Source organism: Heptranchias perlo, chromosome 12 (assembly GCF_035084215.1).
Source record: "Heptranchias perlo isolate sHepPer1 chromosome 12, sHepPer1.hap1, whole genome shotgun sequence".
NCBI classification, from domain to species: Eukaryota; Metazoa; Chordata; class Chondrichthyes; order Hexanchiformes; family Hexanchidae; genus Heptranchias; species Heptranchias perlo.
Genome location: NC_090336.1, coordinates 19,641,233 through 19,660,754, shown reverse-complemented (window position 1 = coordinate 19,660,754; position 19,522 = coordinate 19,641,233). Strand labels below are relative to the sequence as shown.

Here is a 19,522-nt window from a genome sequence, read left to right as displayed (position 1 = left end):
AAATATTCATGAGTCTCTGAGTGAAGAAATTTCTCCTTATCTCAGTCCTAAATGTCCGACCCCTTATCCTGAGGCTATGTCCCCTAGTTCTAGATTCTCGAGCCAGGGAAAACACCCTCTCTGCATTTACCCTTTCAAGCCCTCTTAGAATCTTATATGTTTCAATGAAATCACCTCTCATTCTTCGAAACTCCAGAGAATATAGGTCCATCCTACTCAATCTCTCCTCATAGGACAACCCTCTCATCCAAGTAATCAATCTAGTGAACCTTTGTTGCACCGCCTCTAAGGAAAGTATATCCTTCCTTAGGTGTGTACACAAATTAAAGTAATTTTGAGGTCAGGCAATGGAAGGCTTCGCTCTGTGTGTGGTTAGGGTTATAATTTTTTGTCAAGACCAAAACTGGACAAGGATTTCGAATAGTCGGGGTAGGGGTTACCATCCCGGGTTAAGTTCCGATGTTTGCTTGGCCACTGCTAAAACTTTATAGAAAATTTTAATTACTAATCAGTGTCTCCACATCATGAGACGCAGAAGCAAATGGGGAAAAAAAATGACTCTTACTTTGAAATATGGACTTTGAGGGTAAATTTTGCAAGGCCTCACTGGTGGCTTATATTTCTGAACAGTCAACTCAAAGATTTAAATTTGGATGGTGCTTCCCCTGGTTGCAGTATCAGCTTGGCCCTAAAGCGTTCTTAAACACTGTCTTTCAAGTTTTCCTCTCTTGTTTTATAGGTCTCTTCATGTATCAGTCCAATTGTTTGCCACCTTCACTCTGTCCAATGGAATCGCTCTACAGCCAGAGAGAGACCTCCTCCTATCCAAGCTTCTGATGGCGCACTGCAGTGGTCTGTTTGTATCCAGAATACTATTAACTTTACTGCAAGTCCTCATGGTTTCATGATGGGAGGGGTTGGTGACCCTTCACTGAATGGATTTGGACACTACGACTAGTCTCAGAGACAGGAGGACATACACTGGAGGCAGGATGGCAACTCTTCAGGCCTGTGACTTTGTGAAGTATTTTATGTTTGTTACCAAAACTGTGAACTACTGATCAACAGATTATTGAACAGAATTTTATTTATTCAGATGGTACAGCGCCCATATTATTACCTCATTAGAATCGAGAACTACTCTGTACAGTATTGTATAAATATCTTATTATTCCTTAAACCAGAGCCTTTCTGTGGAATGTAATATTTGAATTGTTACTGTTTTTGTACATGAATTAAGAAACTGGATTTACATTAAAATACTGTTATTAGTAAGAGTTCCATAACTCTTTGAATGGTACCATTCATCCCTCTCTTTTTGTGTTTTTCTGTAGAGTAAGAATTCCGCTGGTCCCTAGGTGTAACACTATTGTACGTTTGTTTGTAAATGATTTCTTCCATTCACTATTTCCAGTGGATTCATTTCTAGTAGAAATGCCTACTCTAAAATAGGTGGAATTATGTAAATGAGATGGTGAGACAGTAATGATGTACTAATACAATGCATCCCATTTTGGTCATCATCACTTCATTTATGCTCTGTGGTAATCATGCTCATCTGCCTTGCTTTTTGCTTCAGCCAACTACTTCTCCATTTGTCTTTCTGCCATATATTGTATTGCTGCTTTCTCCCTCCTGTACCCCTCCCAATCATACGGGCCATTAAATGGGTTTCCCATTGGGGATTCCCCTGCAGTTTTGCTTCCTGGAAGAAAAACCGGAGGCGGAATGGAGACATCAGGCTGGGGAGGTTGCCTTGGAGATGAATGGCACCTTCCCACTGATACCCTCACACCTGAGGGTACAGGTAGAGATGCATTTCCCTAAGGAGCAGCAGCAGCCTGAAGATGTGGTTGCAAGGCACATTTGTGCCACACTGATACAAGAGACCTCTTTAATACGGCATCTAGATACAGCACGAACAGTCCTATGTACGTGGTTCTTTAGAACTTCTGTGATGGGGACCCTCCTGCAGTTGTCCCACCACTAACTTGCCATCATCTACACAACCTTCACTGTGTGCACCAACTCACACAGTACCCATTCATGTGACCTCGTCAAAACCACTTCTAATCCTTGCCAAGAACAATGTCTACAAGCATAGCCACTTTAGTACATCCATTATTTTAATGAAAACCATAATGTGTGTTTGCCCAATGCTTCTCAACATCATATGTTCCCTTGATGCCATAGGAATAGCTAGATGAAAAAAGACCAAGATCCATCTCGTTCACCTTCTACCATCCTGGTAGTCGCAAGATACAATGATAATGGAGTTGTTGACTAATCATCGTAATCAATCTCTATCAATAAGTCTGCAACAGACCCAGACAATATGCAAGGGAAAACCCCAGTTAGACATTCCTTTACTACTCTTACTCGGGGAGACATTCTCTTGACTACCAATTATGGTCACTGCATAAATAGGCCTCCCAACTTCATCGACAGACCCTTCTCTCCGTACCAACTCACACAGCTCCAAATTAATACTACCTCATCACAGCCACTTCCAAACTTTGCCAAAAACAATGTTTACATCCACAACAGCTTTAGAGCTACTGCAATTTTAATGCAAATTCAGACAGTGTGCCTGCCTAGTGCATCTTCCCATAGCGCTTCTTATTGTCGCAAGTGTATGATGTGGGAGGTCTTAAATCTAATCTTGTGCTTCTTCTATGTGCTACCTCAGTGGCAAAAGTCAGGGAAGTGGCTGGCTGATGTAATCCTATGCAAGGCCTCTTGGGACTGAAGTGGCCCTTGTTTCATATCAACTAAGCCCTGAGATGAATCTGTTTCAAGCTGCACCTTTTGTGCTTCTGCAAGGGCAGCCTAGGCCTAAACCCTTTCAGCCACACGTGCAGACATTGGTGGAAGGCCTACATATCCTGCAAACCTGAGAGAGAGCAGAGTCAACTTATGCCCATTCCTGCCATGCTACCAGTACTGGGCATTGCCTCCATAAGGCCACTGATCTGCAGGAAAGCAGACTTAGTAGTAGCAATGAGCTCAGTGAAGCTCTGTGATATACTTCTATGTATCCTAGCCCCAATTGTTTAAATGCTGGAAGAGATAGTCTTCTGCAATCTGGTTTCCTCGCTCTGTAAAGCAACTGCTTGACCATCCGTGGGTGAAACAATGCAAGGCTTCTTCGACAGCATCCCCAAAACCCGTGACCTCCACCACCTAGAAGGACAAGGGCAGCAGGTGCATGGGAACACCATCACCTCCAAGTTCCCCTCCAAGTCCTACACCGTCCCGACGTGGACACATGTCGCTGGATCAAAATCCTAGAACTCCCTACCTAATGGCATTGTGGGAGTTCCTTCACTACATGGACTGCAGTGGTTCAAGAAGAAGGATCACCACCATCTTCTGAAGAGTAACTAGAGATGTGCAATAAATGTTGGTCTTGCCAGTGATGCCCACATTCCAAGAATTAATTAAAAAAAACACTGACTGCACTTAGGTTCTCTGTGTTGGGGGCCTTTACTGCAGATCTGCTTGGAGCTGCCAGATCCATGAAGGTACTGCACATGCAGATAAGTAGATTCCGTCACTTGCTCCGCCATCTGCAGCATACTGTCTGACATCACCCCCAGTCCTGCACAGACTCTTGATCTTCTGCAAGCATTCTTCTTTTGAAAGCAGCACCCATTATGGGGAAAATTTTAACCCTACCGGGCGGGTGGACAGTTATAATTGCTGAAGTTACTTAACCACCGGGAAGCTGCCAGGAACTCACTGTTCTGAATTTTAACCTGATCAACTGAGCAAGCGGCAAGGACACATCTGCCCAAAGTAGTCTTCGCGACCCGATTACAATTCTAACTGGTGGCTTGAGCAAGGAAGTCGCTGTGGCTTTCGCACCAGGCAAAGACAACGGGAAGAAGAGGCTCAAACAGGTACTTTTTTTTTTGCTTAACTCCTGGGGTCTGGAGGAGCAGAACAAGGTTATTAAACTTGTTCTGACATTGAGTTGCCATGCCTGCATTGTTATATTTGATATTGACACTCCTGATCACCTCCTGCCGCTGCTTCTGTGCTGCTAATCTAAGGGCCCTTCATTGCTTTGTGCTGAACAGTGTTTCCCTCTCATCTGACCGATTTAGATTGTAGAATTGTTTGACACAGAAGGAGACCATTGACCCATCATGTCTGTGTTGACTCTCTGGAAGAGCTATCCATTTAGTCCCATTACTCTACCCTTTCCCCGTACTTTTTCAAACATTTATCCACTTTCTTTTTAAAAGCCATGATGGATTCTGCTTCCACCATTGTTTCTAGCTGTGCATTTCATGTCCTAACGACCTTCTGTATAAAAAGCTATTCCCCAACCTCTTCGTTCTTTTGATGATGACCTTAAATTTTTGCCTCCTATTTATCAACATGGATAACTGGAATTAGTTTTTTCCAATTTATCTCATTAAAATCCTTCATAAATTTGAACACCTCTATCATATGGCCTCTTAATCTTATTTGTTCCAATAAAAAATACTCCAGCTTCTCTAATCTCTCCCCATAACTAAAGCCTTGGTATCATCTTAGTGAATCTCTTCTGCACCCTCTCCATGGCCTTGTCATTACTTCCTCAAATAAAGTGCCCAAAACTGGACACAATATTCAGTTTAACCAATTATTTGTATAAGGTTTAGCATCACCTCTTTTTAGGAAAATAGGAATATAGGAACAGGAGTAGGCCATTCAGCCCCTCGAGCCTGCTCCGCCATTTGATAAGATCATGGCTGATCTGTGATCTAACTCCATATACCTGCCTTTGGCCCATATCCCTTAATACCTTTGGTTGCCAAAAAGCTATCTATCTCACATTTAAATTTAGCAATTGAGCTAGTATCAATTGCCATTTGCGGAAGAGAGTTCCAAACTTCTACCACCCTTTGTGTGTAGAAATGTTTTCTAATCTCACTCCTGAAAGGTCTGGCTCTAATTTTTAGACTGTGCCCCCTACTCCTAGAATCCCCAACCAGCGGAAATAGTTTCTCTCTATCCACCCTATCTGTTCCCCTTAATATCTTATAAACTTCGATCAGATCACCCCTTAACCTTCGAAACTCCAGACAATACAACCCCAATTTGTGTAATCTCTCCTCGTAACTTAACCCTTGAAGTCCAGGTATCATTCTAGTAACCCTATGCTGCACTCCCTCCAAGGCCAATATGTCCTTCCAAAGGTGCGGTGCCCAGAACTGCTCACTGTACTCCAGGGTGCGGTCTAACCAGGGTTTTGTATAGCTGCAGCATAGCTTCTGCCCCCTTATACTCTAGTCCTCCAGATATAAAGGCCAGCATTCCGTTAGCCTTATTGATTATTTTCTTCACCTGCTCATGACACTTCAATGATCTATGTACCTGAACCCCTAAGTCCCTTTGGATATCCACTGTTTTTAACTTTTTACCATTTAGAAAGTACCCTATTCTATCCTTTTTGATCCAAAGTGGATGACCTCACATTTGTCTACATTGAATTCCATTTGCCATAGTTTTGCCCATTCACCTAATCTATCAATATCGCTTTGTAATTTTATGTTTTCATCTGCACTGCTTACAATGCCACCAATCTTTGTGTCATCGGCAAACTTAGATATGAGACTTTCTATGCCTTCATCTAAGTCGTTAATAAATATTGTGAATAATTAAGGCCCCAAGACAGATCCCTGCGGGACTCCACTGTCCCCGATTCAATATTAGTTTTCTTGGGATTTCCGGCATGCTATCCTCTTTTTCTACTGTAAATACTGATGCAAAGAAATTATTCAACATATCCGCTATTTCCCCATTGTCAATGACAATATCCCCACTTTCAGTTTTTAAGGGGCCAACACTGCTCCTGACCACCCTCTTTTTCCTAATATAACTTTAAAAGTTCTTCATATTGGTTTTGATATCCCTTGCAAGTTTCTTTTCATACTCTCTTTTTGTAGCTCTTACTATCTGTTTTGTGACCCTTTGTTGATCTTTGTAACATTTCCATTCGCTGGGTCTGTGCCATTTTTTGCCTTTTTGTATGCCCTTTCCTTATGTCTTATACTGTCCCTTACCTCTTTAGTTGTCCATGGCTGTTTTTTTTTGGCAAGTTGAGTTCTTGCCCCTCTGGGGTACAAACCGATTCTGTATCAGGTTAAATGTTTCTTTAAACATTTCCCACTGATCATGAGTTGTTTTACCCATTAACAGATTTGCCCAGTTTACTGTGGACAGTCTCTGTCTCATCCCATTGAAGTCGGCCTTACCCAAGTCTAGAATCCAAGCAGCCGATTCACATTTTTCCCTTTCAAACACTACATTGATCTCGATCATGTTATGATCGCTATTGGATAGATGTTCACGCACAGTCAAGCTGGTAACTAAATCTGGTTCATTACTCATTACTAAATCTCGTATGGCTTACCCCCTTGTTGCCTCTAGGACATACTGCTGAAGAAAACGATCCTGGATACACTCAAGAAATTCACTACCTTTCTGACAGTTGCTAGTCTGCTTTTCCCAATCTATGTGAAGGTTAAAGTCTCCCATTAAGACCACTATGCCTTTGTTACACGCTTGTCTAATCTCTGCATTTATACAATCTAGCACTTCAGAGCTGCTGCCAGATGTCCTATATACAACTCCCACGATAGTCTTAGATCCTTTCCTATTTCTCAATTCAACCCATAAGGTCTCTGTTGGCTGCTTACCCCTCGTTATATCCTCCTTTATCATCATTGAAGTGATTTCATCTCTAATCACTAAGGCTACTCCTCCCCCTCTTCCATTTTCCCTATCTCTCCTGTAGACCTTATAACCTGGTATATTTAGTTCCCAATCCTGACCATCCTGCAGCCATGTCTCTGTAATAGCTATCATATCATACCCTTGAATTTGAATTTGAACCTGTAGTTCATTTAATTTATTCCTTATACTCCATGCGTTTATATATAGAACTCTTTTTATAGACTATGCCTCTATTTAGGAAACCTACAATTGCATATGGTTTTTTAAAACAGATTTATCAATTTGTCCTCCTGCATTTAAAGATTTGTGTATCCAATTCTTAAGTCTTTCTGCTCCCTACTTTTTTTAAGTTTTACCATTCACTCTATTTTTCTGGACCCTGTTGACATTCTTGAAAGAAGCAAACTTTTTGTTCTGAAGCCACAAAAAAATATTTTGTGTTGTGGCCCCTTTAAATTGCTGCAGGACTTTAAACCCATGCAGCAGCATGCTAGTTCCCCCACCACATGATGAGCTCCTATTGACTGACATTCTTAACCCCATGAGCTCCCTGCTATTTGTGGTAATTATACTAACCCCAGAAACTGTGAGTGGAGTCCGTCTATTTCTCGCCAGGTGGATATGAATCACACCCAGGCATTTTTCTGCATGGAATTTCACCCATTTGAAAACTTTAGGTCATTATGCAAATGGTGCAGAGCTGTGTGGTGTTGGGTACACTTGCTGTAATGTAAAAAGAACATGTGTCGATGGCACAGAGCTGTGTGGTGTTGGGTATATTGATTGTAATGTCTACTGTTTGTGCAAATGGTACAGGCTGTAGGGTTGTGCCTATTGCTTGGAATGTATCTTGCTTGTGTAGATGGTGCAGTTTGTGTGGGGTTGCATTTTTTGGTTGTAATGTCTCTGATGCAAAATGCCATTAAAAAGGTAATTGTTAGTCCTGTGGTGTGCTGTCGTTTTCAAACTACAACTAAGGCTGAAAATTTCACTTCATAGCAGACTTGGATCTTGCTTATGAAAACTGTCTTTTTGATGTGGTCACAAAAGTTGGGAGCATTCATGAATTGTAACAGTGATTGTGTATGGGGTCGGTAATATAGGTTGTAATATCTACTGTATTTGTGTGGATTTAGGTACTGTTTGTGTAGATGGTGCATTTTATGTGGGATTGGGTATATGGAGTGTAATTTGTACTGAGTATGTTTGGATAGTGTTGGGCAATGCGGGGTGAATATATCGACTGTAATGTTTACTCAAGGTGTCTGGATGGTGTTGGGCTGTGTGGGGTGGGTATATTGGCTGTAATTTGGAATGAATGTGACTGGACGGAGTTGGGTTGTGTGGGGTGGGTATATTGGCTGTAATTTGTACTGAAGGTGTCTGGATGGTGTTGGGCCATGCAGGGTGGTTGTCATTTGAAATGAATGTGTTTGGATGGTGTTGGACTGTGTGGGGTGATTGTAATTTGAAATGAATGTGTTTGGATGGTGTTGGACTGTGTGGGGTGATTGTAATTTGAAATGAATGTGTCTGGATGGTGTTGGACTGTCGGGATGGGTATATTGGCTGTAATTCATATTGAATGTGTCTGGATGGTGTTGGACTGTGTGGGGTGGTTGTAATTTGTACTGAATGTATCTGGATGGTGTTGGACTGTGTGGGGTGGTTGTAATTTGTACTGAATGTATCTGGATGGTGTTGGACTGTGTGGGGTGATTGTAATTTGAAATGAATGTGTCTGGATGGTGTTGGACTGTCGGGATGGGTATATTGGCTGTAATTCATATTGAATGTGTCTGGATGGTGTTGGACTGTGTGGGGTGGTTGTAATTTGTACTGAATGTGTCTGGATGGTGTTGGGCTGTACAGGTTGAAGATGTATATGCTCTGATCCCTCTATATGGGGAAGGATTCGGGGGGTCGGGTTGCAATATATAGGGAATGTGACTAGATGGCGCAGGGTCCGTTGGCTGCAATGTATAGTGTGTGTGTGTGTGGACGGTGCAGGTTGGATCCATTGGTTGTAATGTATACCGAGTGTGTGTAGATGGCGCAGGGCTGTGTGTTGGAGGCTGGAGTTGGGATATCTGACACTCCCGGTTGAGTCCAGTGGAAGATGGCGGCTGAGGATCGGGAGCGGGATCAGGCCCGCAGTGATAACGCGAAACAGAAGCGAAAGGAGCAGCTGAAGCGCTGGCTGGGCTCGGAGACCGACCGGGAGCCCGACCGGCCCCGGACTAAGCACGTCCGAGTCAAGTTCGACGAGGGAGCGGTGTTCCTGGCAGCCTGTTCGAGCGGGGACCAGGAGGAGGTGGAGAAGCTGCTGCTGAAGGGAGCTGACATCAATTACACCAATGTGGACGGACTGACCGCCCTGCACCAGGTAGGGACAGGCTGGACAGGCTGGACACCCCCCTCCTCCCCATCCCCGGACACCCACCCGGGGACTGAACCAGCCCGGGGCACGGGGCGGACTGAGCCCGAGCCCGAGCCCGACACTGCAACTTGTCAACTCACCAAGGGCACAAGGAGCCTTGGGACTGACCCCGACTCTGCAACACCAGGGGGCTGCCTGCCTGCCTGCCTGGCTGGGTGCAGCCGCCCACCGGGACCGGGACCCGGACCCCGACACCCCCCGCAGTCGGGGCTCGTTCCCAAACCCGCTTGTAGTTTAGGACCAAGTGAATAAATGTCTGGAGGGTTGAGATTGTCCAGGAGGGAAATGGGCCGGCGACAACTTTCTCAAGTGGGTCCGGGTCTAGTCTGGGTCGAGATTTGGGGTCTGGGTCTGGGTCGAGATTTGGGGTCTGGGTCCGGGTCTAGTCTGGGTCCGGGTCTCGTCTGGATCGAGATTTGGGGTCTGGTTGAAGTCTGGGTCGAGATTTGGGGTCTGGGTTTGGTTGAAGTCTGGGGTCTGGTCTGGGTCTAGTTGGGGTCTGGGTTTGGTTGAAGTCTGGGGTCTGGTCTGGGTCTAGTTGGGGTCTGGTTGAAGTCTGGGGTCGGTTGAAGTCTGGGGTCTGGTCTGGGTCTAGTTGGGGTCGGTGTCTGGTTGAAGTCTGGGGTCGGTTGAAGTCTGGGTCTAGTTGGGGTCGGTGTCTGGTTGAGTTCTGGGTTTGGTTGAAGTCTGGGGTCTGGTCTGGGTCTAGTTGGGGTCGGTGTCTGGTTGAAGTCTGAGTCGAGATTTGAGGTCTGGGGTCTGGGTCGAGCTGTCCCGGTCTGATGTGCCCTCCGCTCCGAGAGATGTCCAGGGGTTTTTTTTTACTCTTTGGCTTCTCCGCATGTCGCTCAGCCCGCGGCGGAATCACCGGCTGTTTTGGAGCGGAGTCGGGGAATGAGAAATGCCCTTTTAAAGAGCTCGATCCACATCCAGAGCCCGAGCAATGTGAGCAAGCGCGGAGAGAGGGGACGTTTCCCGGTGCCCCGATTGCTGGTCACTACAGTCATCCCCTGGTCATTTGGGTTAACCTGAGTTATTAAACAGTGCTCAATAAGTGGAATAAAGGCCGACAACACTGGAAACACTCAGCCAGTCGGTCAGCAGGTGAATCAGAATGACAGGTTAAGGTGTGGAGTGAAACCCTTGGTCTGACTTCTGTCAGTAACTGGCGGGCCCTCAGATTTATTGGCTTTAATCTTTTGGCCGAGGTCAGCATCTCTTTCATTATCACCATAGAACCTGACAGCACAGAAGGAGGCCACTCAGTCCATCGTGCCTGTGCCAGCTCTTTGCCAGAGCAATCCAAAAACCAAGCCCCCCTGCTCCACTCTCTCTGCTCTGCATCATCATTTGCTTCAAATATTCACACAGTTTTCCCTTAAAAGATGCAGTGTTCCGCTGCCTCAACCACTGGCAAAGCATTTCATGTTCCAAAAGTCCTCTGCGCAAATAAATTTATCTTAACAAATATGAAGAAAGGCTTGGAAAAAATGGGAATGTTTTTATTAGAACAGAGTAGATGAAGTTTTATTTGATAGAGGTGTTTAAAATTATGAAGGGATGGAACAGAGTCTGTAGAAACATGCTGTTTCCAGTGATTGTGAAGGTCGAGAGCAAGGGGACACAAGGTTTACACAGAAGATTGTGAGGCTGTGGAATGCAAAATTTAAGGCTTGGTGGTTGAAGGAAAGGGGGGCAGAAAAGGGATATGGGCACATGAGATTAGTGACCCCCTTGTTACAGACTCCCCAATACAAGGCAATAGATAAATAAATCAGATAAGTTGTTGATCATGGAAATTCCACATGGTGATCAAACTGTTCATGGCAGTTGGAGAAAGCCACCTGATCTTAAACTCTGCCGTTACTTTAGGAGTGCTCCTTGAAACACAAAAGATCACAAATCCTAAATGTTAGTCTTTGTTATGTTGTACAGTAATAAGATGTCACTGTGTGTGGCCTACGAACCTAGGCCCAGCTCTCCATCTCCAGCTCACAGATCAGAAGCTGACCATGAGGGCACCATCTGTTTCCACTGCTATATCTCTTACTGTGTGAGTGTGAAGTTTGGCTTATTGGAGGTTTCACCATGATTGGTGAACTCAAGTCAAATAATGTCTTAATTTAAACTTTACACTGACTTTAAAATCATACTTTTTTTTCAGTCCACTGAGATTTTTTTCGTTTCTTTTTTGGAGGGGAATTGAATTCAGATCTGGTGATGAGGAAATTTGCTTCAGTTCCCAGTGAGAGCTTGTACTGCTAAACAACCAAACAGGGAATTACGTGGGTTAGCACAATTTAACTCTAAAAATGAGTGTATATTTATTAAAAGGTGGAAACATTCCTATCCCTCCCCAACCCCATTTTGGACTTTTCCATCAGTGACCATGTATAAAGGTGTGTTCAATGCTGGGTCAGGGGACAGCATGCTCACACCCACTCTTGTATCCACTATTCTATCATAAATAATGTGGGATATTACATTGAGTCAGGAGAGCAGCAGCTTTTAAAAGGAGACAAAATTCACAAAACCAGCAAGGCAAAATGTACAGCCGCCTTTTACAGTGATCTGGATCTGGCATACTTTCTAAATAGCAGTATACCTATGGCCAAGATTCTGCAGCTGGAATTGGAGCAATAATGATCGACCAACTTTCTCAACTCCTCCTGTTCCCACCCCCCAAAGAAAATAAACCACTTAACTTGTTTGGTTTACTGTATGAAGATAGGGTGCTGGGAGTTATTGTATGGGGGCAGTGTGATAGGACACGGGGTTATTGTATGGGACAGTGTGATAGGACATGGGGTTATTGTGAGGGCACCGTGTGATAGGACACGGGATTATTGTGTGGGACAGTGTGATAGGACACGGGATTATTGTATGGGACAGTGTGATAGGACATGGGGTTATTGTGAGGGCACCGTGTGATAGGACACGGGATTATTGTGTGGGACAGTGTGATAGGACATGGGGTTATTGTGTGGGGACCGTGTGATAGGACACGGGATTATTGTATGGGACAGTGTGATAGGACATGGGGTTATTGTGTGGGACAGTGTGATAGGACACGGGGTTATTGTATGGGACAGTGTGATAGGACACAGGGTTATTGTGTGGGACAGTGTGATAGGACACGGGGTTATTGTATGGGACAGTGTGATAGGACACGGGATTATTGTATGGGACAGTGTGATAGGACACGGGATTATTGTATGGGACAGTGTGATAGGACACAGGGTTATTGTGTGGGACAGTGTGATAGGACACGGGGTTATTGTATGGGACAGTGTGATAGGACACGGGATTATTGTATGGGACAGTGTGATAGGACATGGGGTTATTGTGAGGGCACCGTGTGATAGGACATGGGGTTATTGTGTGGGGACCGTGTGATAGGACACGGGGTTATTGTAAGGGGCACCGTGTGATAGGACACGGGATTATTGTGAGGGCACCGTGTGATAGGACACGGGGTTATTGTGTGGGCACCGTGTGATAGGACACGGGGTTATTGTGTGGGGACCGTGTGATAGGACACGGGATTATTGTGTGGGCACCGTGTGATAGGACACGGGGTTATTGTGTGGGGACCGTGTGATAGGACACGGGGTTATTGTGTGGGACAGTGTGATAGGACACGGGGTTATTGTATGGGACAGTGTGATAGGACACAGGGTTATTGTGTGGGACAGTGTGATAGGACACGGGGTTATTGTATGGGACAGTGTGATAGGACACGGGATTATTGTATGGGACAGTGTGATAGGACACGGGATTATTGTATGGGACAGTGTGATAGGACACAGGGTTATTGTGTGGGACAGTGTGATAGGACACGGGGTTATTGTATGGGACAGTGTGATAGGACACGGGATTATTGTATGGGACAGTGTGATAGGACATGGGGTTATTGTGAGGGCACCGTGTGATAGGACATGGGGTTATTGTAAGGGGCACCGTGTGATAGGACACGGGATTATTGTGAGGGCACCGTGTGATAGGACACGGGGTTATTGTGTGGGCACCGTGTGATAGGACACGGGGTTATTGTGTGGGGACCGTGTGATAGGACACGGGATTATTGTGTGGGCACCGTGTGATAGGACACGGGGTTATTGTGTGGGGACCGTGTGATAGGACACGGGGTTATTGTGTGGGGACCGTGTGATAGGACACGGGGTTATTGTGTGGGCACCGTGTGATAGGACACGGGGTTATTGTGTGGGGACCGTGTGATAGGACACGGGGTTATTGTAAGGGGCACCGTGTGATAGGACACGGGATTATTGTGAGGGCACCGTGTGATAGGACACGGGGTTATTGTGTGGGCACCGTGTGATAGGACACGGGGTTATTGTGTGGGGACCGTGTGATAGGACACGGGATTATTGTGTGGGCACCGTGTGATAGGACACGGGGTTATTGTGTGGGGACCGTGTGATAGGACACGGGGTTATTGTGTGGGGACCGTGTGATAGGACACGGGGTTATTGTGTGGGCACCGTGTGATAGGACACGGGGTTATTGTGTGGGGACAGAAATAAGAAATGTGTGAGAAAAACAACATTAAAGCAGAAGGACAGGTTAGGGTGTGTTGCCCAAATAAGAGTTCTTTATGCAAATGCACAGAGTATAAGGAACAAGTTTAATGAACAGCAGGCACAAATTCAACTTGGAGGGTATGACATGGTAGCTGTTACTGACACATGACTGGAAACTGAATATACCAGGTTGTAAGGTCTATCGGAAGGATAGGGAAACTGGTAGAGGGGGAGGAGTAGCCTTAGTGATTAAGGATAAAATTACTTTGTTGATAAGAGAGGATATAACAAGAGGTAAGCAGGCAGTGGTGACTTTATGGGTAGAATTAAGAAATAGAAAAGCGTTTAAGACTGTAGTGGGAGTTGTGTATAGGCCCCCTGGTAGCAGCTGTGAAGTGGCAGAATGCAGAGATTAGACAAGCATGCAGCAAAGTCAGAGTAGTTTTAATGGGGGAGTTTAACTTTCATATTGATTGGGACAAGCAGACTAGCTGATGTCAGAAAGGTAGCAAATTTTCTGTGTGTGCTCAGGACTGCTTTCTGCAACAATGTCCTAGAACCAACAAGGAGGCAGGCCATATTTGCTTTAATATTGAGTAATGAGCCAGATTTAATTAACAACCGAACATTGTGTGAACATTTATTTAATAGCGATCATAATATGATCGAGTTCAACATTGTGTTTGAAAGGGAGAAACCCGTATCCGGTATTAAGATTCTAAGTTTAGGTTAGGTCGCCTTCAACGGGATGAGACAGAGACTGTCCACAGTAAACTGGGCAAATCTGTTAATGGATAAAAGGACAGGACATCAGTGGAAGGTGTTCAAAAAAGAATTCAACATGATACACAACCAGTTTATACCCGTAAGGGGCAAGAGCTCTACTTGCCAAAAAAAAACAGCCATGGACGACAAAAGAGATAAGGGGCAACTTAAAACTAAAAGATAAAGCATACAAAAATAGCACAGATCCTGGTGACTGGGAGAGATACAAAGAACAGCAAAAGGTGACCAAACCGATAGTAAGATCTACAGAAAGGGAGTATGAAAAGAAACTTGCAAGGGATAACAAAATCAACACAAACATTTTTTACAGTTATATTAGGAAAAAGAGGGTGGTCAAGAGCAATATGGGCCCCTTAAAGACTGAGAATGGTGATATTGTAAATGAAAATAAGGAAATGGCGGACACGTTAAATAATTACTTTGTGTCAATATTTACAGTAGAGGAAAAGGATAACATGCCAGACACCCCAAGGAAAATAATTTTGAATCAGGGATGGGACTCACCATAATTAATGAAAGCAAATTAACTAATGAAGAAAATAATGGCTCTAAAGAGTGGCTAATCCCCAGGATCAGATGGTTTCCATCCCAGGGTATTAAAGGAAGTAGGTGAGAACATTGCAGATGCTCTAACTATAATCTTTCAAAGTTCTCTAGTTTCAGGAAACGTTCCTTTAGATTGGAAAATTCTTCATTATAGACCAGTTAGCCTAACATCTGTTGTCGGGAAATTACTAGTGTCTATAATTAAGGATAGAGTGACTAAACACTCCAAAAATTTTCAGCTGATCAGAGAGAGCCAACATTGATTTGTTATGGGCAGGTCATGCCTGATGAACCTGATTGAATTTTTTGAAGAGGTGACTAAAGTAGTATACAGGGAAATGGTCTATGGATGTTGTTTATATGGACTTCCAGGAGGCATTTGTTAAAGTCCCTCATAAGAGACTGTTGGCTAAAGTTGAAGCTCGTGGAATTGAGGGCATATTATTGACTTGATTAGGAAATAGGCTGAGTGGCAGGAGACAGAGAGTAGGGATAATGGGCAGGTACTCAAATTGGCAGGATGTGACTAGTGGTGTCCCACAGGGATCTGAGTTGGGGCCTCAACTATTCACTGTATTTATTAACGACTTAGATGACAGGATAGAGAACCACATATCCAAGTTTGCAGATGACACAAAGATAGGCAGCATTGTAAGCAGCGTAAATGGAAGCATAAAATTCTGGAGAGATATTAATAATTAAGTGAATGAGCAAAACTGTGGCAAATGGATTTCAATGTAGGCAAATGTGAGGTCATCTTCTTTGGACCTAAAAAAGGGTAGATCAGAGTACCTTCTAAATGGTGAAAAGCTCGGAACAGTGGAGGTCCAAAGATACTTATGTGTCCATGTACATAGATCATTAAAATGTCATGGACAGGTACAGAAAATAATCAAAAACGTTAATGAAATTTTAAAAAATTCATTCATGGGATGCGCTGTTAGGTAGCGAGTTCCAGGATTTTGACCCAGTGACTATGAAGGAACGGCGATATATTTCCAAGTTAGGATGGTGTGTGACTTGGAGGGGAATGTGCGTGTGGTGGTGTTTGTAATCGCCTGCTGCTCTTGTCCTTCCAGGTGGTAGAGGTCACGGGTTTGGGAGGTGCTGTCGAAGAAGCCTTTGCGAGTTGCTGCGGTGCATCCTGTGGATGGTACACACTGCAGCCACGGTGCGCTGGTTGTGGAGGGAGTGAATGTTTAAGGTGGTGGATGGGGTGCCAATCAAGCGGGCTGCCTTGTCCTGGATGGTGTCGAGCTTCTTGAGTGTTGTTGGAGCTTCACTCATCCAGGCAAGTGGAGAGTATTCCATCACAATCCTGACTCATGCCTTGTAGATGGTGGAAAGGCTTTGGGGAGTCAGGAGGTGAGTCACTCGCCACAGAATACCCAGCCTCTGACCTGCTCTTGTAGCCACAATATTTGTGTGGCTGGTCCAGTTAAGTTTCTGGTTAATGGTGACCCCCAGGATTTTGATGGTTGGGGATTCGTCGATGGTAATGCCGTTGAATGTCAGGGGAAGTGGTTGGATTCTCTCTTGTTGGAGATGATCATTGCCTGGCACTTGTCTGGCGCGAATGTTACTTGCCACTCATGAGCCCAAGCCTGGATGTTGTCCAGGCCTTGCTGCATGCGGGCTCGGACTGCTTCATTATCTGAGGGGTTGCGAATGGAACACAACACTGTGCAATCATCAGCGAACATCCCCATTTCTGACCTTATGATGGAGGGAGGGTCATTATTGATGCAGCTGAAGATGATTGGGCCTAGGACACTGCCCTGAGGAACTCCTGCAGCAATGTCCTGGGGCTGAGATGATTGGCCCCCAACAACCACTACCATCTTCCTTTGTGCTAGGTATGACTCCAGCCACTGGAGAGTTTTCCCCCTGATTCCTATTGACTTCGATTTTACTAGGGCTCCTTGATGCCACACTCGGTCAAATGCTGCCTTGATGTCAAGGGCAGTCACTCTTGCCTCACCTCTGGAATTCAACACTTTTGTCCATGTTTGGACCAAGGCTATAATGAGGTCTGGAGCCGAGTGGTCCTGGCGGATTCCAAACTGAGCATCGGTGAGCAGGTTATTGGCGAGTAAGTGCCACTTGATAGCACTGTCGACGACACCTTCTATCACTTCGCTGATGATTGAGAGTAGACTGATGGGGCGGTAAGTGGCCGGATTGGATTTGTCCTGCTTTTTGTGGACAGGATATACATGGGCAGTTTTCCTCTTTTGTTGGGTAGATGCCAGTGTTGTAGCTGTACTGAAACAGTTTGGCTAGAGGTGCGGCTAGTTCTGGAGCATTAGTCTTCAGCAGCACAGTGTTGTTTGGGCCCATAGCCTTTGTTGTATCCAGTGCACTCGGCCGTTTCTTGAAACTACGTGGAGTGAATCGAATTGGCTGAAGTCTGACGTCTGTGATGGTGGGGATATCGGGAGGAGGCCGAGATGGATCATTCACTCGGCGCTTCGAGCTGAAGATGGTTGCAAACGCTTCAGTCTTGTCTTTTGCGCTCACGTGCTGGGCTCTGCCATCATTGAGAATGGGGACATTCACGGAGCCTTCTCCTCCCATTGGCTTTTATATCTAGAGGACTAGAATACAAGAGGGTGGAAGTTATGCTGCAGCTATACAAAACCCTGGTTAGACCGCACCTGGAGTACTGTGCTCAGTTCTAAGCACCGCACCCGAGGAAGGATTTATTTGCCTTGGAGGAAGTGCAGTGTAGATTTACTAGAATGATACCTGGACTCCAAGGGTTAAATTACGAGGAGAGATTACAATAACAAGGGTTGTATTCCTTGGAATTTAGAAGATTAAAGGGTGATTTGATTGAAGTTTTCAAGATATTAAGGGGAACTGATTAGGTAGATAGAGAGAAACTATTTCTGCTGGTTGGATGTCTAGGACAAGGAGACATAGCCTAAAAATTAGAGCCAGGCTTTCAGGAGTGAAGTTAGGAAACGTTTCTGCACGTAAAGACTGGTAGAAGTTTGAAACTCTCTTCTGCAAACAGCAGTTAATGCTAGCTCAATTGTTACTTTTAAAACTGAGATTGATAGATTTTTGTTAACTAGAGGTATTAAGGGACATGGAGCTAAGGTGGGGTATATGGAGTTAGGTCACAGATCAACCATGATCTCATTGAATGGCAGATCAGGTTTGAGTGGCTAAATGGCCTGTTCCTCTTCATATGATCCTACGTTCCTATTTTCCCAGTGATAGGACACGGGATTATTGTAAGGGGTCAGTGTGATAGGACACGGGATTATTGTATGGGGTCAGTGTGATAGGACACGGGATTATTGTATGGGGTCAGTGTGAAAGGACACGGGATTATTGTAAGGGGTCAGTGTGATAGGACACGGGATTATTGTAAGGGGTCAGTGTGATAGGACACGGGATTATTGTATGGGGTCAGTGTGATAGGACACGGGATTATTGTATGGGGTCAGTGTGATAGGACACGGGATTATTGTAAGGGGTCAGTGTGATAGGACACGGGATTATTGTATGGGGTCAGTGTGATAGGACACGGGATTATTGTAAGGCGTCAGTGTGATAGGACACGGGATTATTGTAAGGGGTCAGTGTGATAGGACACGGGATTATTGTACGGGGACCGTGTGATAGGACACGGGATTATTGTATGGGGTCAGTGTGATAGGACACGGGATTATTGTAAGGGGTCAGTGTGATAGGACACGGGATTATTGTATGGGGTCAGTGTGATAGGACACGGGATTATTGTAAGGCGTCAGTGTGATAGGACACGGGATTATTGTACGGGGACCGTGTGATAGGACACGGGATTATTGTATGGGGTCAGTGTGATAGGACACGGGATTATTGTAAGGGGTCAGTGTGATAGGACACGGGATTATTGTATGGGGTCAGTGTGATAGGACACGGGATTATTGTAAGGCGTCAGTGTGATAGGACACGGGATTATTGTAAGGGGTCAGTGTGATAGGACACGGGATTATTGTAAGGGGTCAGTGTGATAGGACACGGGATTATTGTAAGGGGACCGTGTGATAGGACACGGGATTATTGTAAGGGGTCAGTGTGATAGGACACGGGATTATTGTAAGGGGTCAGTGTGATAGGACACGGGATTATTGTAAGGGGTCAGTGTGATAGGACACGGGATTATTGTATGGGGTCAGTGTGATAGGACACGGGATTATTGTACGGGGACCGTGTGATAGGACACGGGATTATTGTATGGGGTCAGTGTGATAGGACATGGGATTATTGTAAGGGGTCAGTGTGATAGGACACGGGATTATTGTAAGGGGTCAGTGTGATAGGACACGGGATTATTGTATGGGGTCAGTGTGATAGGACACGGGATTATTGTAAGGGGTCAGTGTGATAGGACACGGGATTATTGTAAGGGGTCAGTGTGATAGGACACGGGATTATTGTAAGGGGTCAGTGTGATAGGACACGGGATTATTGTAAGGGGTCA

General features: G+C 44.9%; 2 protein-coding genes across 5 annotated transcripts in view; both read left to right on the top strand.

The window, feature by feature from the left end:
- The window catches only part of LOC137327858 (von Willebrand factor C and EGF domain-containing protein-like), a 351,658-nt gene extending 350,398 nt beyond the window's left edge, over positions 1-1,260 (top strand). For all 3 annotated transcript variants that reach the window (XM_067993723.1, XM_067993724.1, XM_067993725.1), the window contains one exon: positions 740-1,260. In XM_067993723.1, the coding sequence (XP_067849824.1) occupies positions 740-837 (98 nt within the window). In that variant the 3' untranslated portion in view covers positions 838-1,260. The remainder of the gene's footprint in view (positions 1-739) is intronic.
- A 7,521-nt stretch (positions 1,261-8,781) lies between these two features.
- The window catches only part of LOC137327857 (protein phosphatase 1 regulatory subunit 12A-like), a 197,146-nt gene continuing 186,405 nt past the window's right edge, over positions 8,782-19,522 (top strand). For both annotated transcript variants that reach the window (XM_067993722.1, XM_067993721.1), the window contains exon 1: positions 8,782-9,115. In XM_067993722.1, coding sequence (XP_067849823.1) covers positions 8,849-9,115 — 267 coding nt within the window. In that variant the 5' untranslated portion in view covers positions 8,782-8,848. The remainder of the gene's footprint in view (positions 9,116-19,522) is intronic.